The 19,452-nt window shown below is 40.7% G+C and overlaps 1 protein-coding gene and 1 pseudogene across 5 annotated transcripts in view; one reads left to right on the top strand and one right to left on the bottom strand.

Annotated features, from left to right (window-relative positions):
* The first annotated feature begins 371 nt into the window (after nt 1–371).
* On the top strand, nt 372–13,858 carry LOC117535761 (annotated as a pseudogene).
* A 666-nt stretch (nt 13,859–14,524) lies between these two features.
* The window catches only part of nrg2a (neuregulin 2a), a 72,925-nt gene continuing 67,997 nt past the window's right edge, over nt 14,525–19,452 (bottom strand). For all 5 annotated transcript variants that reach the window (XM_034200268.1, XM_034200291.1, XM_034200281.1 and 2 more), the window contains one exon: nt 14,525–16,896. In XM_034200268.1, coding sequence (XP_034056159.1) covers nt 16,236–16,896 — 661 coding nt within the window. In that variant the 3' untranslated portion in view covers nt 14,525–16,235. The remainder of the gene's footprint in view (nt 16,897–19,452) is intronic.

Here is a 19,452-nt window from a genome sequence, read left to right as displayed (position 1 = left end):
AAAGGTGAAAACAGCTGAGCATAGTTGTGAGCCCACCTTTGGTTGGAGCTCACTTGCACTGGAACTCTTCATCCGGACAGTGTCCCTGCACAGCAAGGACTCCACATTCTGCCTCAGTGTTTCCTGAACGAGTGGCTAATACCTCAAGAGGTTACATTGCACTTATAATCCAAAGTTCTGAAAAGCTGTTGGAATTTAAGAGCGGATTTAACAGACTGCACGAACAGCGACCATTTATTACATATTTTTGATTCGTTGGGCCTCGTTTTTAAAGACTTCCTTTTAGGAACACTTTCTAAGAATTCTAATTTAAATTGACTGCATCATGTAGTAGTGGTTTTAATGAGTGAAATGTTTTGTAGGCCAGCATTCTTATTGTTAATATTTATGTTTTGAGAAAAGATTATTCAGGAGGTAAGTCTTTTTGAATTTCAAATTATCCAAACATTTAAAAATTATACTTTATACTTGCACTTTATGTTTGGTATTTTTCACAGATGCTAGAACAACTTACTATTTACTTTTATGTTTTCCAAAATAACCTACCAACAACAGGATCTGCTGTCATTAACACAAAGTTAACTTGTGGAGTTTTTGTAGTACACCACTATGGGGTTTGGGGAACTCTTGGAGCAGGTAGGGAGCACAGGACGCTTCCAGGTCCTGCATACGACCCTTCTCCTCCTACCTGTGATGTTGATGGCCAGTCACAACCTGCTGCAGAACTTTGTGGCTTTGGTTCCCCCTCACTTCTGCAACGCACACAAAAACCTGTCTCAGTCCCAGATGAGTGCAGAGGAAGCGCTGCTGGTCACGGTGCCGCTGGACCAGACAGGGAAGCCAGAGAGGTGCTTGCGTTACGCGGCTCCACAGTGGCACCTCCTGACAAAAAACAGGAGCTCCAGTTCAGGGAAGGAGGGAGACACTAACGCTGGTTTGGATGTTGACCTGCAGCGATGTTCCGATGGATGGACCTATAACATGACTCACATGAAATCCACAATAATATCTGACGTAGGACTACATTTTTTTTTCTTTGCACATGTGTAAATGTTATCTTGTCCTGTGCCTTAAATGTTGTTCCATATTTTTTAGTGGAATTTGGTGTGTGATCAGCAGTCTTTGAAGCAAATGGGACAGATGGTCTACATGGGAGGTGTGCTTCTGGGTTCGGTTGTCTTTGGAGGTCTTTCAGACAGGTAACATTGATCTCATCACTAATGATTTACAGTTGTGCTACTAATGTCAGATATTCGGCAACATCAATCATGTATGTAAAAAACACACTTTCTTTTCTTAAAGAGATAGGCACTTTTTTGTATACTGTCTTTTATAGATAATCCTGCATCCACCTTTGTCAGAAACACACCATTTTAGTGCCTGTCTCTTTAAGAAAAGAAAGTGTACTAGACCCAAAATACACAAATTAACCAGAACATTTGCATCATATTTCCCCTTTAAAAATTGTCCCACACAACACGTCTTCATGCAGCCTTGTTAAAATCATATGATGTGATACAGTCTGAATTAACTCTTTAACCCACCTGGCTCTAGATATGGTCGACGCATCCTCTTGCTTATTTCTCACCTGCTGATGGCTGTGTCAGGAACATGTGCTGCTTTCTCCACTGCCTTCCCGCTCTTCTGCCTGTTCCGCTTTGGCTGTGGCATGGCTCTGTCCGGCGTGGGGCTCAACACCTTCTCACTCAGTAAGTATCATGGTTTTGGACTTATGTTGCCATTTCCCAGTTTTATTTTAAAATTCCTTTGTCTGGTCTTCCTTCCTGTGTTTGCCCTCCTGTGTCCAGGGGCGCCGTAAGGGGGTGAAAAGTTAGGATGATTCTAAGGGCCCATGACTGACAGGGGCCCCAAAATGTTTTAGAACATTAAGAAAAAATGTTTAAGTAACCTTTCATCAATCATCAATAATTAACATTAATATAACGCCATATTGATGATGTACTCACTAAACTTACGATTCATTTAACTTATTTTCTTCCAAAAGTTCATTATCCAAAGCATCGAACACCCCCCTCTATTTACATGTAATGGTTTGGTCCTGCCTCCAAACGCTGTGCGGCACCGGCCCTTTCTAGCAGAGAGACATGTGAGGAGGGATGCTAGTACTTACGTGTGTACGATGTCTCAACGACTAACAAAGTCAGGCTTTCAAGAAAGAAAATAAAGGAGAGAAAGACAAGAGAGAGGGACTAAAGGGCGACAGTATGTCACCCAGTTTTTCAAAAGAAAAGGTGGGTGTGGTCCAGAGGTTGCGCTAGACTTTTTCGCTACCCGTCATTTTGACGGACAGGATCGTAAAACTTCTGTCAAAATCCAGAATTACCCGTCGGCCTTTACACAACTCTGACGGGGGGGACAGTTCACATGCGCCGTGTTATGCATGGCTGCTGCACCTCGCGGGAGCGTGCACAGCGTAAAGCCAAAACAGACATTTCAATGATTTGTACGGCACAGTTAGGTTTGGAAACAGTATGATTTCCTTTTTGGAGGGCATGCATAACACGGCATAACACCGGAGCCTCGCTGCGGGGAAACTTTGGCGCTGTTCCGAGTTTGTTCTAATCTGTCAAAATGACGGACTGCTTTCAAAAATCCGTCATAGACGGAAAATATTCGGTTAACGCGACCTCTGGTGTGGTCTATGAGTGGTGGAAATTAGTCTGTTAGCTAAGCGTAATCCATTGTAAATAATAATTGTAATGTTTTGCTGACATTAAAGGTGGGGTAGGTAAGTTTGAGAAACCAGCTCGAGATACACTTTTTGTTATATTCCATGGAATGCTCTTAACATCCCGATAGCAATGAATATCTGAAGTGCTTTGACAATAAATCCATAAAAAAATGTCATCTGTGGAAGCCGTAGCACTGTAAAAAGCACAACCAATCATCTGAGCCGGCCCGGCTAAAATAACTGGATGGCCTACCTGCCTGTCAGCCTTCCATCTGTGCACAAACTTATCTCGTGCCCTCATTGGTCATGTGCGCGTTCGTGTGTGTTGGAGGAGGGGCTCTGTGAGGAAGTGGCAGATTTTTTCCGGTTGTGTATTTTCAACTTCTAGCGCACTCGAGCTGTTTTCTCCAAAATTACCTACCCCACCTTTAAGTACTGTTAATATCTTCACAGAAAATTCAGAGGTTTTTCATTTCACTCCTCTTTTAGCTGACATTTAATAAATGCAGGTACATTTTTAGCAGCTATTCATACTAAATCAGTTGTCCGTCCCCTGGTGCCAGGACCAACAGATCCATCTTTAGGCTCCGCAGCCCTGACCCCCCATAATGCTTTGCAGTCTTGCCATGCTGTCCATTGAAAGCCAGTTGTCTAGAAGCTGGACTTCAAGGACTTGATCAGTGACTTTGCCTGTAAGAAGGCTAGGCGCTGGGCTCTTGGTGAGTAAGGCTGAGCAAGGCCTCGTAATAACTGTTAAAGGGCAAGGCTATGGTAACGATATTGGATCACTACACACAAGATGCATATTGAGAAAAAGACTGAGAACAGGTAATAGGGCTCTGATTTAGCACCACCATCAGGCCTTTTCACTTTCATTTCCGTTTGTTGGTCCGTTTACACTTTAATACTACCCGCTTATTTTGTAGTTGGTATGTATATGTAAATTAATTAACTTATGTTATTTTTTTTGTTATAGCATTTTATAAATGATAAGATTGGTGTTAATGTTCACTTTATTTTAATTTAAGAGGTCATGTATATTTCAGTTATATTTATTTAGATTTTTGAATGTTCCATTAAAAAATGCTATTAAAAAGGCATGTACACCATAAAAGATTACTATTGAGGTCTATTGTCAGGAATGTTAGTGTTCTATCAAATAGTGAATTCTACTGCAGCAGAATGTTGCACGTCTGCACAGTGTTATTCACCGCTCAGTGTCAGTAAATATTGTGCAGTTAGTATTGGACTACAAGATAGATGCAAGCCTGTACAGGTAGAGTTATTTAAAGCATAAATGAGTCGGTTGGGTTCTGGAGGTGTGGTGACAGCATTGTGCTTGGTTGGCGTGGCCTGGGCCTGGTGGTGGGGCCCAATGTGATATCTTTTCATGGGGCCCAAAATCCCTGGCGGCGCCCCTGCCTGTGTCTGATTGTCTCATTGTGTCTCACCTGTTGCCCTTGTGTTTCTGCCTCCCCTGCCCAGCTGTATCTTGCCCTGTGATTACCCTTCTGTGTATTTAGTCTTGTCTTCCCCTTTGCTCCATTTTCGGTTGTCGTCATTTCCAACCTGATCTTGTCCATGTTCTGTGCCTGTGCCCGTCCGTCTGTCTACTTCCCATTCCTTGTGTCCCCTGGATGGGGTTTGTTAGTTATTTGTTGTGTTACCTCGCCTGTTCCTTCAGTTCTTGTATTTTTGTATCAGCTTTCGAATAAAGCTCACTTTTGTTAAAACCCCCATACCTGCCTTCCCTGTTTGTACTGCTTTTGGGTCCTATTTACCATAACCATGACAGTACAACCGGACCAAAGCTGGACCCAGCAGGGGACCTTTATGAGGTAACTTATAATTTAATATACCTAAGGAATGACTGTCGATACACCTCCAGTAGAGAGGAGAGGCAGTCTATCATGTTTTTGGCACGCAAAGAAGTAACTTCGAGGCCCTGGTTAAGGGACTTATTATCGAGTTGGTGAAGGACTTTATTGTAATTGTGAGGTCAAATCTGATTCCCGGCCTGCTAGCCCTAGACATGCTAGCCCCCGTCCTGCCACAGATCCCAACATTGCTCATTTCGAGGACCCTTTTGTGGGATCCCGCCTGGCCTTGGGAGGTCCACGGAGCCTCCAAAAGGCTTCTAATGGCGCGTTTCCACTGCAGGCCTCGCTCGGTTTGGTTAGGCCTTATTAGGCCCGGCTCACTTTAATGCTGCGCTTCCATTACAGTTTAGGAACTGGGGTAGTTACTATAGTAACTCAGTGTAGGCGGAGCCGTGACATCATCTTCAATGAGAGCCCCAGAAAAAAAACACAGCCGTTAGCTCTTAGCACTCAGAGCTCACATTTCCTCATATCTGTTCAGAAACTTGACAAAAGTTAAACAAGTACAAACCACAGACTGCCTGTGTCATGGCGAATACAGTCGCTGGTTTATTTATGTCTGTATAGGCCGTTGTTGTGAGTGTGGACGGTCGGAGCATATATAACGTTAGCTTAGCCAAGCTACATTTAGAAAAACACGCATTTTAAAAGGGTTTTCGCCTGCCGTCTATCTGCAGATTTGTCAAAGCATTAATTCATGGTTTTTACTAACCGGTATCAGTATGTTGTTACTTCGGCATCATTTTGAAACGTGTATTACAATGAAATCCCGGTCAAATATGTTAATCTTGTTGTAGTTGTAGCCCCCTTGCCAGCGATTCTCTCTCTAGTTTAGCATACTCAGCCCGACTCAGCCTGATTGTTCCTGGCCCTAGAACCACGATTTAGTCGGGCCAGAAAAAAGGTGAAAAAGTAGCCCCGGCCAAAACTAGGCCAAGTGGAAACGCAACCAAACACGGCCCCGCACGGCTCGGCACGCTTAATTCGAGCTACTCGGTGCAGTGGAAACGCGCCATAAGAGACGCAAGGCCAGGCTACCGGCCCAAGCCCCAGCAGCCATGGTTCCGGCTCCCACTCCTTGCCCCCTGTGTCCTGTTGGCGGTTCTGCCGACTCAAGTCCCTTCTATGCCGGGGATCCTGCCAACACCATGTCCTGTCCTGTTGGGGGTCCCGCCGACACCAGCCCTTGTACCATCGGGAACACCTGTCCCGCCGACACCGGTTCCTGTCCCGCCGGGGGTCACGCAGACAGCGGTTCCTGTCCCGTCCGGGGTCTCGTCATCTCCTGCTCCCAGTGCTCCCGAATCCCGATCCCAGTTCACCTGCTCCGGCGATCCCGCTGACTCGCTGCCACCTTCTTGCCTGTCCTTTTGCCCGGCCTCCTGAGTTTCCCCTCTGCGGCTTTCGCCCCTGCTCTGCCTCTGCCTGGCCCACGGGCCATCTGCCCAAGACCCCCTCCTGGTCCTCTGCCGTGCCTCCGGGCTATCAGCCTAAACCCATCCACCAGGCCCCCCTTCACCCACTCTTTTGGCCCCTGTATCAGCTTTTGAATAAAGCTCACTTTTGTTTAAACCCCATACCTGCCTTTCCTGTTCGTACTGCTTTTGGGTCCTATTTACCCCAACCGTGACAGTAAGACATCTAAACTGGATAGGGTACAATCAGCATGAAACAACTTAAAATGGAAGCAGTCAACTTGCATTATGATTCAAGAATAATAGTTGTACTAAATTCTAAAAAAATACCTCTATCTCTATTTTCTTTAATATCAAGTTGTGGAGTGGATCCCCACTAGTGTACGAACAATGGTCGGGACAACGACAGGTTACTGCTACACAGTTGGACAGTTGATACTGGCGCTCATCGCGTACTTCATCCGGGACTGGAGGTGGTTAACCCTGGCTGTGTCTTTGCCTTTCTTTGTCTTCTTCCTCATTGCATGGTAAGATGCCAAGTATTGACATGCAAATCAAAGCAAACCAGAATCACAGATGCATGTTTATTTGCACGATTAACAGAACACATATTTCACACAGGTGGTTTCATGAATCTTCAAGATGGTTAGTTATGAGTAATAACCCTGAACAAGCCATCAAGAACCTTAAAAGTGTGGCGAAATTTAATGGACGGAAGGAAGAGGGAGAGAAAATCGACATGAAGGTAAGAGAATGTGCTGTGTTGGTGTTATTGCACCATCTGTCTGTGGTTATTAATGTGTATAACATACATTAATCTTTGTCGGTATGCATAGAGGCTGCAGGAAACCATGAAGAAAGAGATGTCCTGCTCACAAGGCACCCACTCTGTCCTGGATCTGTTCCGCACACCTACAATGAGGAGAATGACGATCTGCCTCAGTGCTGTCTGGTACATGTTCCTTCTTGTAAAAATCTCAGTTTTTCATTAACAAATATGTAATTGCTTTGACACTATTCATGGTTTATTTTTTAAAACAAACCTAGGTTATCCACAAGCTTTGCTTACTACGGTATTGCGATGGATCTGCAGAAGTTTGGTTTAGACATCTACTTGATCCAAGTGATCTTCGGAGCTGTCGACATCCCTGCTAAAGTCGTCATGGTCGTATCTATGACTTATATTGGACGGCGCACATCACAAAGTGGGGCTCTCATCATCGCTGGAATCACTGTTTTGATCAACCTGCTGATACCTTATGGTATAGTTGAAAACATGTATACAAGTTGAATATTATACTGCAGAAACAACACAGTCCTCTGATGAATGTCTCACTCCATGTGCAGATAAACAGACTGCACGCACGTGTATGGCTGTACTGGGTAAAGGTTGCCTCGCTGCCTCATTCAACTGCTGCTATCTTTACTCTGGAGAACTGTTCCCAACAATCATCCGGTAAGTCTTATTTACAGGTGTCCATTTAGCAAGAAGATTTAGAAAATGTTTTATTTTTTTATTTAGGGTTTAAAGGGGCCCTTTTATGCTAGTTTTCAGGTGTTACTTACTTTAATGTTCAGAGAGCTCATTATTTTTCTCATACTGCCTGTGCTGCAGAACCTCTTTTCACCCTCTGTCTGAAACCAGAGCCCAGTCTGCTCTGATTAGTAAGCTGGCCGGCTCTGTTGCGATAATTCAACTGCCTAGGGATGTCCCGCCCCTTAACCTATCATGTACAATGTGTTGTAGCGCTAGCCAATAGAAGCGCAAGTGTTACTTGGTGATATCACTATGGGAACTTTGGGATTTTAGCCTTTTGTAGACCATTTACATGCACACAAACCTACAGTATATCACCCACATATGCAAAAAACCCCCAAAAGCATAAACCTCTTTAAGTTCAGCTCTTTAAGTTCAGCTCGTTTTATTTATCGGAGGATACATCCTGACTTTTTCAAAGGGCATATGAGAGTTTTTCTACTTGCTGTGGACAATGCTTCAGACGTCTTTAGGCTTGAAAACAAGTTAACATTTTCCCACTTCCATTTCCCTCTTCTTGAAGTCAATTCTTTTTTGCACAGGCTTCTGGTTAATGGCCTGAACAAAGGTCTCTCTTTATGAGATTTTCATGATTAGTTCTAGTTCTCTCACTTTTGGAGCTTTTGACATGTCTTAACAAAGGTGGTTGCTAACAATTGGGGGTCAGCTGCAGTGGCGTTTCTATATGTACAAAAGTGGTGAGGCACAAAAAACTTAGATGTATATATATATAAGCTTCTGCAGTGAGGTTCATGGCTGGTCACTGGCACTTACTCTTCAGGTTTACAAATATTATATTTTGACCTAAATCAAAATATAATATTATTTTCAAAAGCCTCTTTATTCTGATGCTTCAATTCATTTTAAACAGACAGTTCAACAGAAGGATACCCAAAAAATGTAATTGTATTATTTAAATATTGAATTGTTCTCTCTTAGTAAGATCCCATTTTCAATAAAATTGTGGTCTTACCTTGACTTGAAGATGAAGTCCATTTGCCTATCCTTCTGGACAAAAATCTCTATTACTTTTTTGTAAAAGTCCTCCTTATCTTCTTGTAGTTTCAAAAGTCTATAATAAATCTAAATGATAGATTTATGATTCGAAAATTATAAAAGTAGGGTAGACATGTGGATATTATCCGGCTGAACAAAACGTGCATGTATCGAACAGGTACGTTTCCCACAGATCTTATTTTGAGCTATTTTCTAAAATCCTATGGAGAAATGTCATTGCTTTTTTGTGGAGGGAAGCCATGCGCAGCTTACTTCCTGGTTTTAGGACGCGTCTCTCTCCTCCTCTTCACCTGCTCTTCACACACCACACTTTTCGCGGCACACATACTTACAGCCAATCAGCTCTGAATTATGTGAGTTGACGTATGGTGGGGATGGCAGCACTATGCCCCTATGGTCATTATTTTTTGCCACACACATTAAATAGGAAAATACTCTGAGCATGCGCAGTGTAGTTTTTACAGTCACCGTTCACTTAGACAGTGAGAGGGAGGGGCAGGATCGGGTTTTGTCCCACATGGCTCTAAACAGCTCAATAGGCACACACTGTAAACACTAATTAGAAGAACACATACTAAAACAGCAATGTACAGACAAATCAGATGATTAAACATGATCTTAAAATATATTTTATATATATTTAAATTTATTTTTTGCATTTTGTTGTAATCATTATTTTAATACTTTCTGCTGACACTAGGTGGGGCTGTTCCCTAATGACCAGTCGCCACTGAATCCACTGAATCTATCTACTACTACTTCTTAGCTCTTTACACTGTACATAAGTCCGCTTTTATCTTAGTGGTGGGTCATTGAAGTCATGCCACCACTAACTGTTGAGGCAGAAACAACTAAGATAAAACAAAAGTGAGTCTGCAGTTTATTGTACAGAGAGAAGATAAAGCAGATAAAGATTAATGGTGTCAAACCAGGTCACCTTTGACTAAAGAGTGAAAGCCCTTTAAAACCCACAAACATCTTAAAAACATCTTAAACATTTATTTATTTTTGTTTTAGAAACTTAGGAAAAAAAAAAAACATATAAAAAGTGTGCAAATGTATTTAGTATCCTATCCATGTGAACATGTTTTAGGTGGGGGTGGACCTAACCTCCTCTAGGAGGGTCTGGGGGCATGCTCCCCCGGGAAGATTATTTTTAAAATATTGAAGTTAAATGCATCAATCTGGTGCACTTTGAGAGCTAAATTAAGAGATCTATGGATAGCCTATCTCTCAGCAGCACCCATATGAAACAGATTTACTTTTTCTTTATGGATATTTTACTAATCACTCCCCCTTTAAACTGTATTCTTGTGTTACTGTCCTATAGTATTTCATACCCGTTTTTCATTTATTCTCTTAGGGCTTTTGGTTTATTTTCATAATGGTCTTTCTATTTCCTGATTCCTGGGCATTATTTGCTGTTGTTTTTTTTGTTGGAAGAAGATTTCCTGGCAGAAGTCATGCTGAATATGTGTCTTTGCTTATCATCTGCATACTGTGTCACCAACAAAACAAACATAGTAAATGCATATTTTTTCTAATCAGTTAAATAGTTACTAAAAACCCTGTCCCTATCATTGCTTTGAACTTTCATAGGCTTTTATAGGATAGGCATTCATTTTAACAATGATGTACCTCTTGTACACCTTCAGCTGTGTCCTGAAATAAGAGCCTCTAATCTCAATTTGAATGTCTTTCTTAAAAAATCAATAACAGTACTTGTATACATTATTCTTTATCACTCGCCCCACAATCACTGATTTACAGGAAAAGCATCGCTTTAATGTTAGAGTTATGGTTGTTCTCTCTCCCTCTCAGTGCTGCATTTGACACTGTGGACTACAACATATTACTAGAAAACTGGGTGGGACTTTCGGCAACAGTTCTAAATTGGTTTGAATCATACTTTAATGGACAGAAAAAAACGTTGTTTCAATAGGTACATACACATCTGAGTTGACTAATAGGACATGTGGGGTTCCTCAAGGCTCCATCTTGGGGGCTCTTCTCTTTAACATCTAAATGCTACCACTGGCTCAGATAATGAAAAACAACAAAATAAGTTACGGATGACACACAAATGTACGTAACCATTTCACCAGAAGACTAAGCTCCAATTCAGACACTGAGTAAGTGCATTGAACAAATCAATGACTGGATGTGTCAGAACTTTCTTCAATTAAACAAAGATAAAACTGAGGTAATGGTTTTTGGAGCCAAGGCAGAACGTATAAAAGTTAGCGCTGAGCTTCAGTCTGCAATGTTCAAAACAACAGATAAAGCCAGAAATCTAGGTGTAGTCATGGACTCTGACCTGAGTTTCAACATCAGTCAGTTCAAAATAGTTACTAAATCAGCCTACTATCAACTTAAGAATATACAACCCAGTCTCACGGCATTTCGTGTTATAGTCACGAAATGAATCTATTGATTTGTGTTCACCAACATGATTTCCCCATTTTTTTCGTGCCACACAGAACGATTTTAAAAGCAATATAAATAATAACAAATTAGAAGGAAAAAAATATTTAAAAAAATACAGATTTCAGTATTCTGACACAGAACGATTTAGAAGCAATGTATTTCTATTGGTATGTTTCGTGCCTGCACCAAATAATAACAAATTAGAAGGAAAAAAAGATTTAAAAAATACAGATTTCACTATTCTGAGGCTCTGAGCCCCATTTATTTTCCTCGCGGACGGCAAAAAGAGTCAGACATTATAACATTTAGAATAAAAACAGTAATCGTGGCTTGATATTGAGTAACAAAATGTTTTTATGAACCACACAGCTTCTGGTCTTCTAAGACCCGACTGGAGAAAAATACGTGGTGCAGGCACGAAACATACTACCAATAGAAATACATTGCTTTTAAAATCGTTCTGAATCGTTTCATATACTTTTTATTCATATACTTATTCATGTATTTTTTCTTTTAATGTTTCTTTTATTATCTTTTCTTTTTAATGACTGTTTTTAAATGCCTTTGTCTGAAAGTCTTTCATTTTGTTTAGAACTTTGAATTGCCTTGTGTTGAAAGGTGCTATAAATAAACGTGCCTTGCCTTGCCTTGCCTCAGTCAGAATGGCATGGGCTGGGTATCCATGATGGCTCGGGTTTGATCTATGGCGGCGCTCCGATCCTCAGTGGAATTGCTGCAATATTTCTTCCAGAAACACTTGGCTCACCCCTCCCCGACACAATACAAGATGTGGAGGACAGGTAAGATCAGGGGGGACAGGATCTGTTCCTTCTTTACATCTCTGCAAATCAAAACATACATTTTTAGTAAAGTATACTGGAGGCATTTTAGACATTAAGAGAGAGAGACAGAGACAGATTCATCAATATTTTCATTTTCTATTTTGTCCACAGGGGAACTGGGAGAAGCTCCAAAGTGTCACGAAAGGAAGCGATAATCCTGCAAGAAACCCAGGCGGATCTCCTAAAACAGACGGCCTGAGGGCATATGGATTCTGCTCCTGAGGTTTCCCTGACATGTCAATGAACATATCTTGGTTACTGCTTTTTCTCCGGCCTGTTTATTAGTTTGATTTCAATAGAAAGCTTATTATATTGTATGTCTGCTAGACAGGTGGAGTTGCAATAAGACAGGTCAATACAGTGAAATGAATAGCTGTGAACAATTAGATCTGTGTGTGTTTGTATTATAGGAGGATTTTAGTCTGGATTTGCATAAATCATGTTTTTATATTTTAGAAAATGTGCCTTCTACAGGTGCTTTGCTTTTACTGGTATTTGTATAACTTCTTATTACTTGCAATCTTGTATTTGAAAACAAAAATATATTTTCATTCAAATCAACACCTACACATTTAAGTCTTCTCATTCCCTTTGCTCTGTTGAACTGAAATACTTTGCACAATTTGTTATTCAGGATCCTTTTAAATGGGCACTGTCTGATACAATTACTGAAACAAGTCAGACATAAGAAGTTTGCGACAAGAGGATTTACATTTAACTGCTTTACGTCCGTCATTCATTGCCTGGGCCTTATCCTAAGACATCAATCAATAAGTAACAAATGTGAAATCAGGTAGATAATTATGTTTTTCAATCACACACAGAACCTACTCCTGTTTACATTTGTCTGTTCTCTTCATGATCACAACAATGACCTCTGGTGTTCCATATTTTAGGTAAAAATGTTACCCAGTCTTTAAATATTAATCTTTTGAGTCTCACAGATAATCGAACATGTCTTTGAATGGACAAACTGAATCATGGTATCCATTTTGACTGTCAATGAGTGCATGATGCCGGCAAATTCAATAGGCGGTTTTTTCCACTTCTAAAAAGACACCGTAAAGTAACAATACGTTCTGTACTTTAATATCTCATATTTGTGACAAAAATATATTGAACTGAGATTTAAAGTGGAGGCTTGTTCCACTATTAATCGACCTCTAATATTTACAACGATGTCTGCTTGGATCACAAACGGCACTCAGAACTAAAGTGATGTTTTTTTTATCAGGCTGCAGTTCAGTTTACTGTCAACTCACTCCAAATGAACACAGCTGTAATACGTATAAAGTGTGTTTCTATTTTATATTCAATAAGGAAATAACATACAATACAGAATAAAACTCACCCTTGCAAACGTTGCTCTTTCCTAGTTTGTCTTGTGAATCTTGCTGTTGTGGCTCCATCTAGTGGTGAGTTCTCGGTAATGCAAAAGCTAAACCAGTCAGATCCCCAACACTGTGTAGATCTTTATTTGGAAGAAGGGCGGACATTTAGAAGCTAAAATAAAGCAAGAAATCTTCTCTGTACTACTTTAATGCTAGAAAATCGTGTTCTTAAAGATCTGCTTGTCATTACATTTCTTACAATAAGCAATATGGGATTTTTCTTCAAGAATGCTGGTGAAACATCAAGATTTAAATCGATAAGGAAAATAAATAAATCTTTATTTTTTTTGTTTCAGAATAGGTCCATCGGTTTTTATCTTTTGTACTTTTCTGACAATACGTTTTATAACTTGACTACGCTTATTTCCCACACATGTTTTTGAATGTGCTTGTGTGACTGGCTCTGACTGAGCTATGACTTCTACCATGTGAAACTGTTTTGTTCAATATATAACCCCTCAATCAACATATCAACCATATATCAGAATCAGATTTTATGTGTGTACTCCTGAGACACGTTGTGTATCGTATGCACTATGCCAGAAGAGTCAAACCTGAAGTCACACTAAAAGGTGAATTAAATGCAAAAGCAATGCTTTCTAAAGAAATAACTACATCGTAAAATGATATGAATAAAGATTTATTTTCTCATATGAACAGGTGGATTCATTTTTCATTTTATTTTACAATCTATGACAATCTCGCATTTTTTTTCTTTTTTTCTAGCATATTTCAGGAATGACATGGGGGAAGGTTCTCTTTTATTGCTGAATGTTAAAATGAAATACACTTTCACTGACTGGAAAATAATTGTCTGCTGCTTTTTTACCATGCACCCATCTAACCGTGACCACAAGGACATGCAGAGGAGAGGTGTTCAAACATTTCAAGCGAGGGTGGGGGGGGTCATAAAATTAAACAGAAGAGAGTGGCAGGACGTGCCTGGTAGCATCTCCATTGTGTGAGAGGACTAGAAGAGTGAAGGGAGTATCACATTTAAACTAGAGGAGCACTACAGTATCTTCTTCTGTATTTTTCAGACATACAAAAGTAAACCCAGAGGTGAGAAACTCAATGAAGTATCTGCATGTGAGGTGTGACCAAAGACCTTTCTATATAGCAATACCACTGTGCGTTTACCATAGACGTAAATATTGCAGATTAATCTTTTCAAGAGTTATAGTCTGATAATTCAGAATTTTGTTTTTTTTAAGGAGTAAATACCATACCAACAGTGACAAAACTGTTCTCTCTCACTGAGTCATGATTCTTGAATTACCTTGGAAATGTTTATATCCTTCAATGGAGGACAGGGGGCTCAAATGTTTTAAATTTTGAAATCATCCTCATTTATGGAGTTCATTTGAAATGACTAACCGTCGACAAGATAAAAAGCAGTACACAGTACCATCGGAGGAGACACTATCTGGATGCTATTTGCCATTACTTGGAAGTGTGCATTTTAAGTGGAGCAGTCTAAAAGTAAGTGATACAACAATTCATGGACACAGTCATTCAATGGACATGTGAACAAGAAAGGCTGACAACTTTATAGATGGCTGCATAATGGCTTTAAAAACTAACTCATGTAAATATGCATTTATATCATGTTCATTCTACACTACAGGCATCACATCGTTTTTTTCCACACAAAACACACTACAGTCACCTGTTAGAAAATGATGTAATCAAACAACAAAATAGAAAGTTTGCATATTTTTGCATTGTATGATCCTCCAAAGTTTCACAGCTATTTCCATTATATTGTCTAGTATGTTCTATACTGTACTCCACTCAGCTGCTTCCACTTTCCTTCTCTCTATGTGCATGTGTTCAGGGAACTGGTAGGCTGTATGTTTTACATTTAGGCCTTCATGATCTGAGAGCCTTAGTCTTAGGTAGACCTTAAGTTGAGGAAGAGGGTGAACAGAGTTTAAGGTGGAAGGGAAAAGGGGGGGTGGGCAAGTGGAAATCCTGAGACACTGTGTGGCCTTTAACACGATCCACAAAAACAGAATGGACACAGAAGGATGATGAGGAATGGCATTAGGGGCTGAGTTGAGTGAAAACAGATGTCATCTTTTTGTTTTGCCATCACTCCTGATGGCAGGGGTCACCCTGTGCCAAGCGGCTCAGCGTGTGTTGACCTCTTAAGAAACTAACATAAGGGAAAACCTGCTGGGGAATCAAAGAGGACTAAACTGGGGCAGGCTGGGAAAGTGAAGGAATAGCTGTAAACACATCAAGCAATGACCTGCATAACATACAACCCTAAAACAGCCTTACCTGTCCACATACACTGGGGGTCACTGTTCTGATAAAGCACTATTCTGTGAACCTCTGATACACTCTTCTGTCACCTCTGCTGAGACACCGGTAGATCCACAAGTTTGATGTCATCACAACAAACAATGAAATTCATCTAACAATCACCCCCCCCCACCACACACACGCACACACACAATCTTTCTGTAGACATCAGTCAGAGGGCAAAAAGGATCTACATTGTATTTATCAGGCGCTCTATTAGATCCCAAATCATATACCCTACAGGCGAATCATATTAATGTAAACATACACTTTATGTTGAAGTGGTTTATATTGCATGACATGGAAGGGGTTATGTTCCAGTGGGGCTAGACTCCTCAAAGAATGCAAATTGGAAAGAAAGTAAAACAGGAAACCAGAGAGGAAAAAACAACATAAATGTGTATAAAAAATGAGGCGTCCATATAAGAAAGGCTACAAAAACCTCCACTGGCCCTCTGGCATCGGCATACAGCAAAAGGCACCACAATATTACTATTATTCTTTTACGTTGTGAAAAAACTGGCACATCTTTTTATGCTGTAAATCAAAAATGTACATATAAATAGAGTTTTCCCTATAAAAAAGTCTTCGCTGTTAACTAGTAGACAACTTTTGCTAAAATGAAAATAAATATTTCATTTGTTTAGAATATCTCAGTTATATAAAATAAAAATATTTCTTATAGATGCAGGTCTATACTATATTGATTTTTGTTGGTTCATTTTCACTCTTTAATGGGTGTATTGTCCGGTTTGGAGCGTGAGTGTGTAAGTCTCGTATGCATGTTCCCATGCCCACTGTGCCGCCCCGATGAGTGATAAGTCCGACTGTCCACCGGCCTGTAGATGGTGGAGGGCTCGGCATTCATGTTCTGCATACTGAGGAAGGGTGTGTTCTCCCCGTCCTCCTCTGACTCACTATCTGTTAGGCAGCTTCGAGACCCATAGTCCCGAGAGGCCTCGTATCCACGCGGGGCCACGTGGCCATTAAGTCTGGATCTCCGCCAGCGCCGGCTACCAGTTCCACTGGACCCACTTCTCTTTGGTTGCTCCCGAGAGGAGAGATACTCCTGGGTGGTCTCATAGTCTTCTTCTTTAGCCAGCCGGTAGGGGCTGGAGGGCAGGCTGCCCCTGCTGTCGTTTAGATAGGTGCGGCGCTGCTGCCGGTAGGGCTCCTGGCACTGGGCATCGTGTAGTGGCACCTGGTAGCGGCGCAACAGGGGCTGGTCATCCTCCAGAGGGTAGGGGTTGCGGACAGCAGGAGGGAGAGACATGGCATGGCTGGCATTGGGGGATGTTATCTGGAAGGTAGGCACCTGCGAGGGCAATGAGTAATGGAAATCCACTGGGGAGAGTCGGGCTGGTGTCGTCAGGGCTGACACGTATCTGTAGTAAAAGCAGAGATGAGGGCATAGTTAAGTAGAGAGAAGAGCAACAAGCAGAAGTGAGCAAGTGGAAGAGTTCAAAGAAATCTGTCTGAATTTTCCCCCAACATTCGATTAATTGAATGAACTACCAAATTGCCAAGTTACAAGCAAGCTGTAAGCAGGCACTGAAATATTAAATGGAAAACAAGTGTTGTATCATACATTCATTTAACCTAGATGTCCTCTTGAGCTGAACTGCTGTAAGGTATTTTTTCACACTGGGTATTGTAACTTTAAATAATATCTTCCCTGACCATTGACATCGTCTCAATTTAAAAAAAGATGATATATTTGAGATATTTCTATTTTGATCTGAAGTTTTTTTATCGGCAGATTTGACCAAGGTTGAAAAAAGTCACTCAAAGAAAGTTATCACCTTGTGTTACCTTAAATTCTTTATTTATTTTGCATGCATCTACAGTGAAAGACAAATATAAAATCAGGGAAAAGTCTTGATGAATTGAACTAAAGAAGAGCCGCTTTAAACAACAGCAATACTACAGTACTGTATATCATATTCCATGTTTACAGACTTGGAGTCTGGTGGTGTCCCCCAAGGATCTGATGTGGAGCCATGTCTTTTTTTAATATCCTTGGGTCTTATAAAATACAAATATAAAATTGGTTGATGCTGAGGATTTGAAAAAGTGATTGTCTTAACAGACATTCATAAACATTCTTTCTACTGCATGACAGTGAATCTGAATGACTGTTTTGGATTGTATCAATAACATTTCCAGCAGTTTGTTTTACGATCACCTGTCTATTTGAGCGTCTCAAGCAGTTAAAATCAAATCCCAGTTAGACGCTTTTATCCAAAGCGACTTACATACTCAATACTGTGGGCAATCCCCACAGGAGCAATTTGGGGTGAAGTGTCTTGCCCAGGGACACAACGACATGCCGACTGCAGTGGGGTTTGAACCTGTGCTCCCCTGATCCAAACACCAACCCACAACCCACTGCAGCACACCCAGGAGCAGCTGCTTTTTGGTTGCTGTATAGTCTATTCTAAAGAATGACGGTGACTAAATGTTTCTCTATACCAGACTCTGGACCAACCTGCACGGCAAGGTTTCCCTTTAGCATTTTAGTGTATACAATGATCACAAGACAATATTTCTCTTAATCCTTTGAATAATGGCATGCTGCACCTTTCTATACCTTCATCCCCAACTTACTGTGGTTTTCAGTTTATGCTATCTTGTTTAATTATGTGTCACGGCCATGTTGGCACCATGACTGAATGCTTGAGTAAATGTAGAAGTTCTTGAAGATACACAACCCCCCAATTATTGTTAAACACTAGATAAAAACGTACGGCTTGGCTCTTGAAGTAGAAAGTCAATATCAAGCTTTAAAGACAGGTACATTTAGAGTGCGTTTTCTCGACTGACTGAGTCTTGGAGTCATGGTTCCCACTTTTCCATCCCTTCTCCAACTAACCCTAGTTGCCAACATGTTGATTGACAGTTACAAAACTATATTCATACACCAACTAAACATGATTGTCAATACAATTTGCAGTTTCAAGTCCTCATATCACTGACTGGAGATCAGACTTTTTGTGTCAAATGTTCTTTGCCCTTAGGAAACTACAACACGCTGTGTGAGACACAAGCTTGAGATATTCCCACAACACTGCTGATTCAGCTGAATCCGAAGCCGTCGCCATAATGGAAACAGGCGCCTGTTACCTGGAATGACTCTGAGGGGATGTTGGTTATGCAATCTGACTCTGCATAGCAACTCATTGGCCAAGGCACATTTCGTGCTGAAATGCTTGTTGTGTGCTGGCATTGTTGGGACGATGAAGCTGATGCACATAGGAGGCAAGACACATCTTGTCCAGTTTGTTTTTGACAGTCTATAAAAGGCACTGTTTATTTGCTTCAGATAATAGGCCAGGACTGCATAGTCTCGTCATTTATACAGTATCTTATTTACATTTTTGCTGCAGTAAGTCATACCCTTATGTTACCAAAATTAGGACATGGGGAAACATACTTGACGTGCCGGAAAACAGGGTTAATAAACAGTAACAAGTATTTAAGATGGTTACTCTATTTTTACATTGTTACTTATTCTGTCTCTTTTTGAAACTCACAAACCAGTGTAAGTCATTGTTGGAACAGTGAAAGAGTAAAACAAGGTTTTAAGGAGTTATTTGTATCTTTTTGTGAGTTTTTACATGAATCAGTGTGATGAAATTACTGATGGATGGAATCTGGTAGTTTTCCAAATCAATTACATGTTTTGTACTCTATACATTCTAATAATTCTCCAAAACTCTGTTGATTTTATTTATTATATCTCCACTTCAACATGTGTCATGGACATTGTACTATAAAAGGGCAAAAAAAAATGCGGTCCACCCCTGGGTCATATTTGTATCACTGCTGATCAAAGCTGGAGCCGACAAATACCTGTGACTTCACAAGTGATTTGTCCCGGGAATGAATGCTGATTGTAACCTTTCCCACGAAAGAGAAAAAGCCAGATGTTAGTGGGAGTT

Source organism: Gymnodraco acuticeps, unplaced genomic scaffold, assembly GCF_902827175.1.
Source record: "Gymnodraco acuticeps unplaced genomic scaffold, fGymAcu1.1, whole genome shotgun sequence".
Taxonomy (NCBI): domain Eukaryota; kingdom Metazoa; phylum Chordata; class Actinopteri; order Perciformes; family Bathydraconidae; genus Gymnodraco; species Gymnodraco acuticeps.
This window is presented reverse-complemented; position numbering and strand designations above follow the sequence as displayed.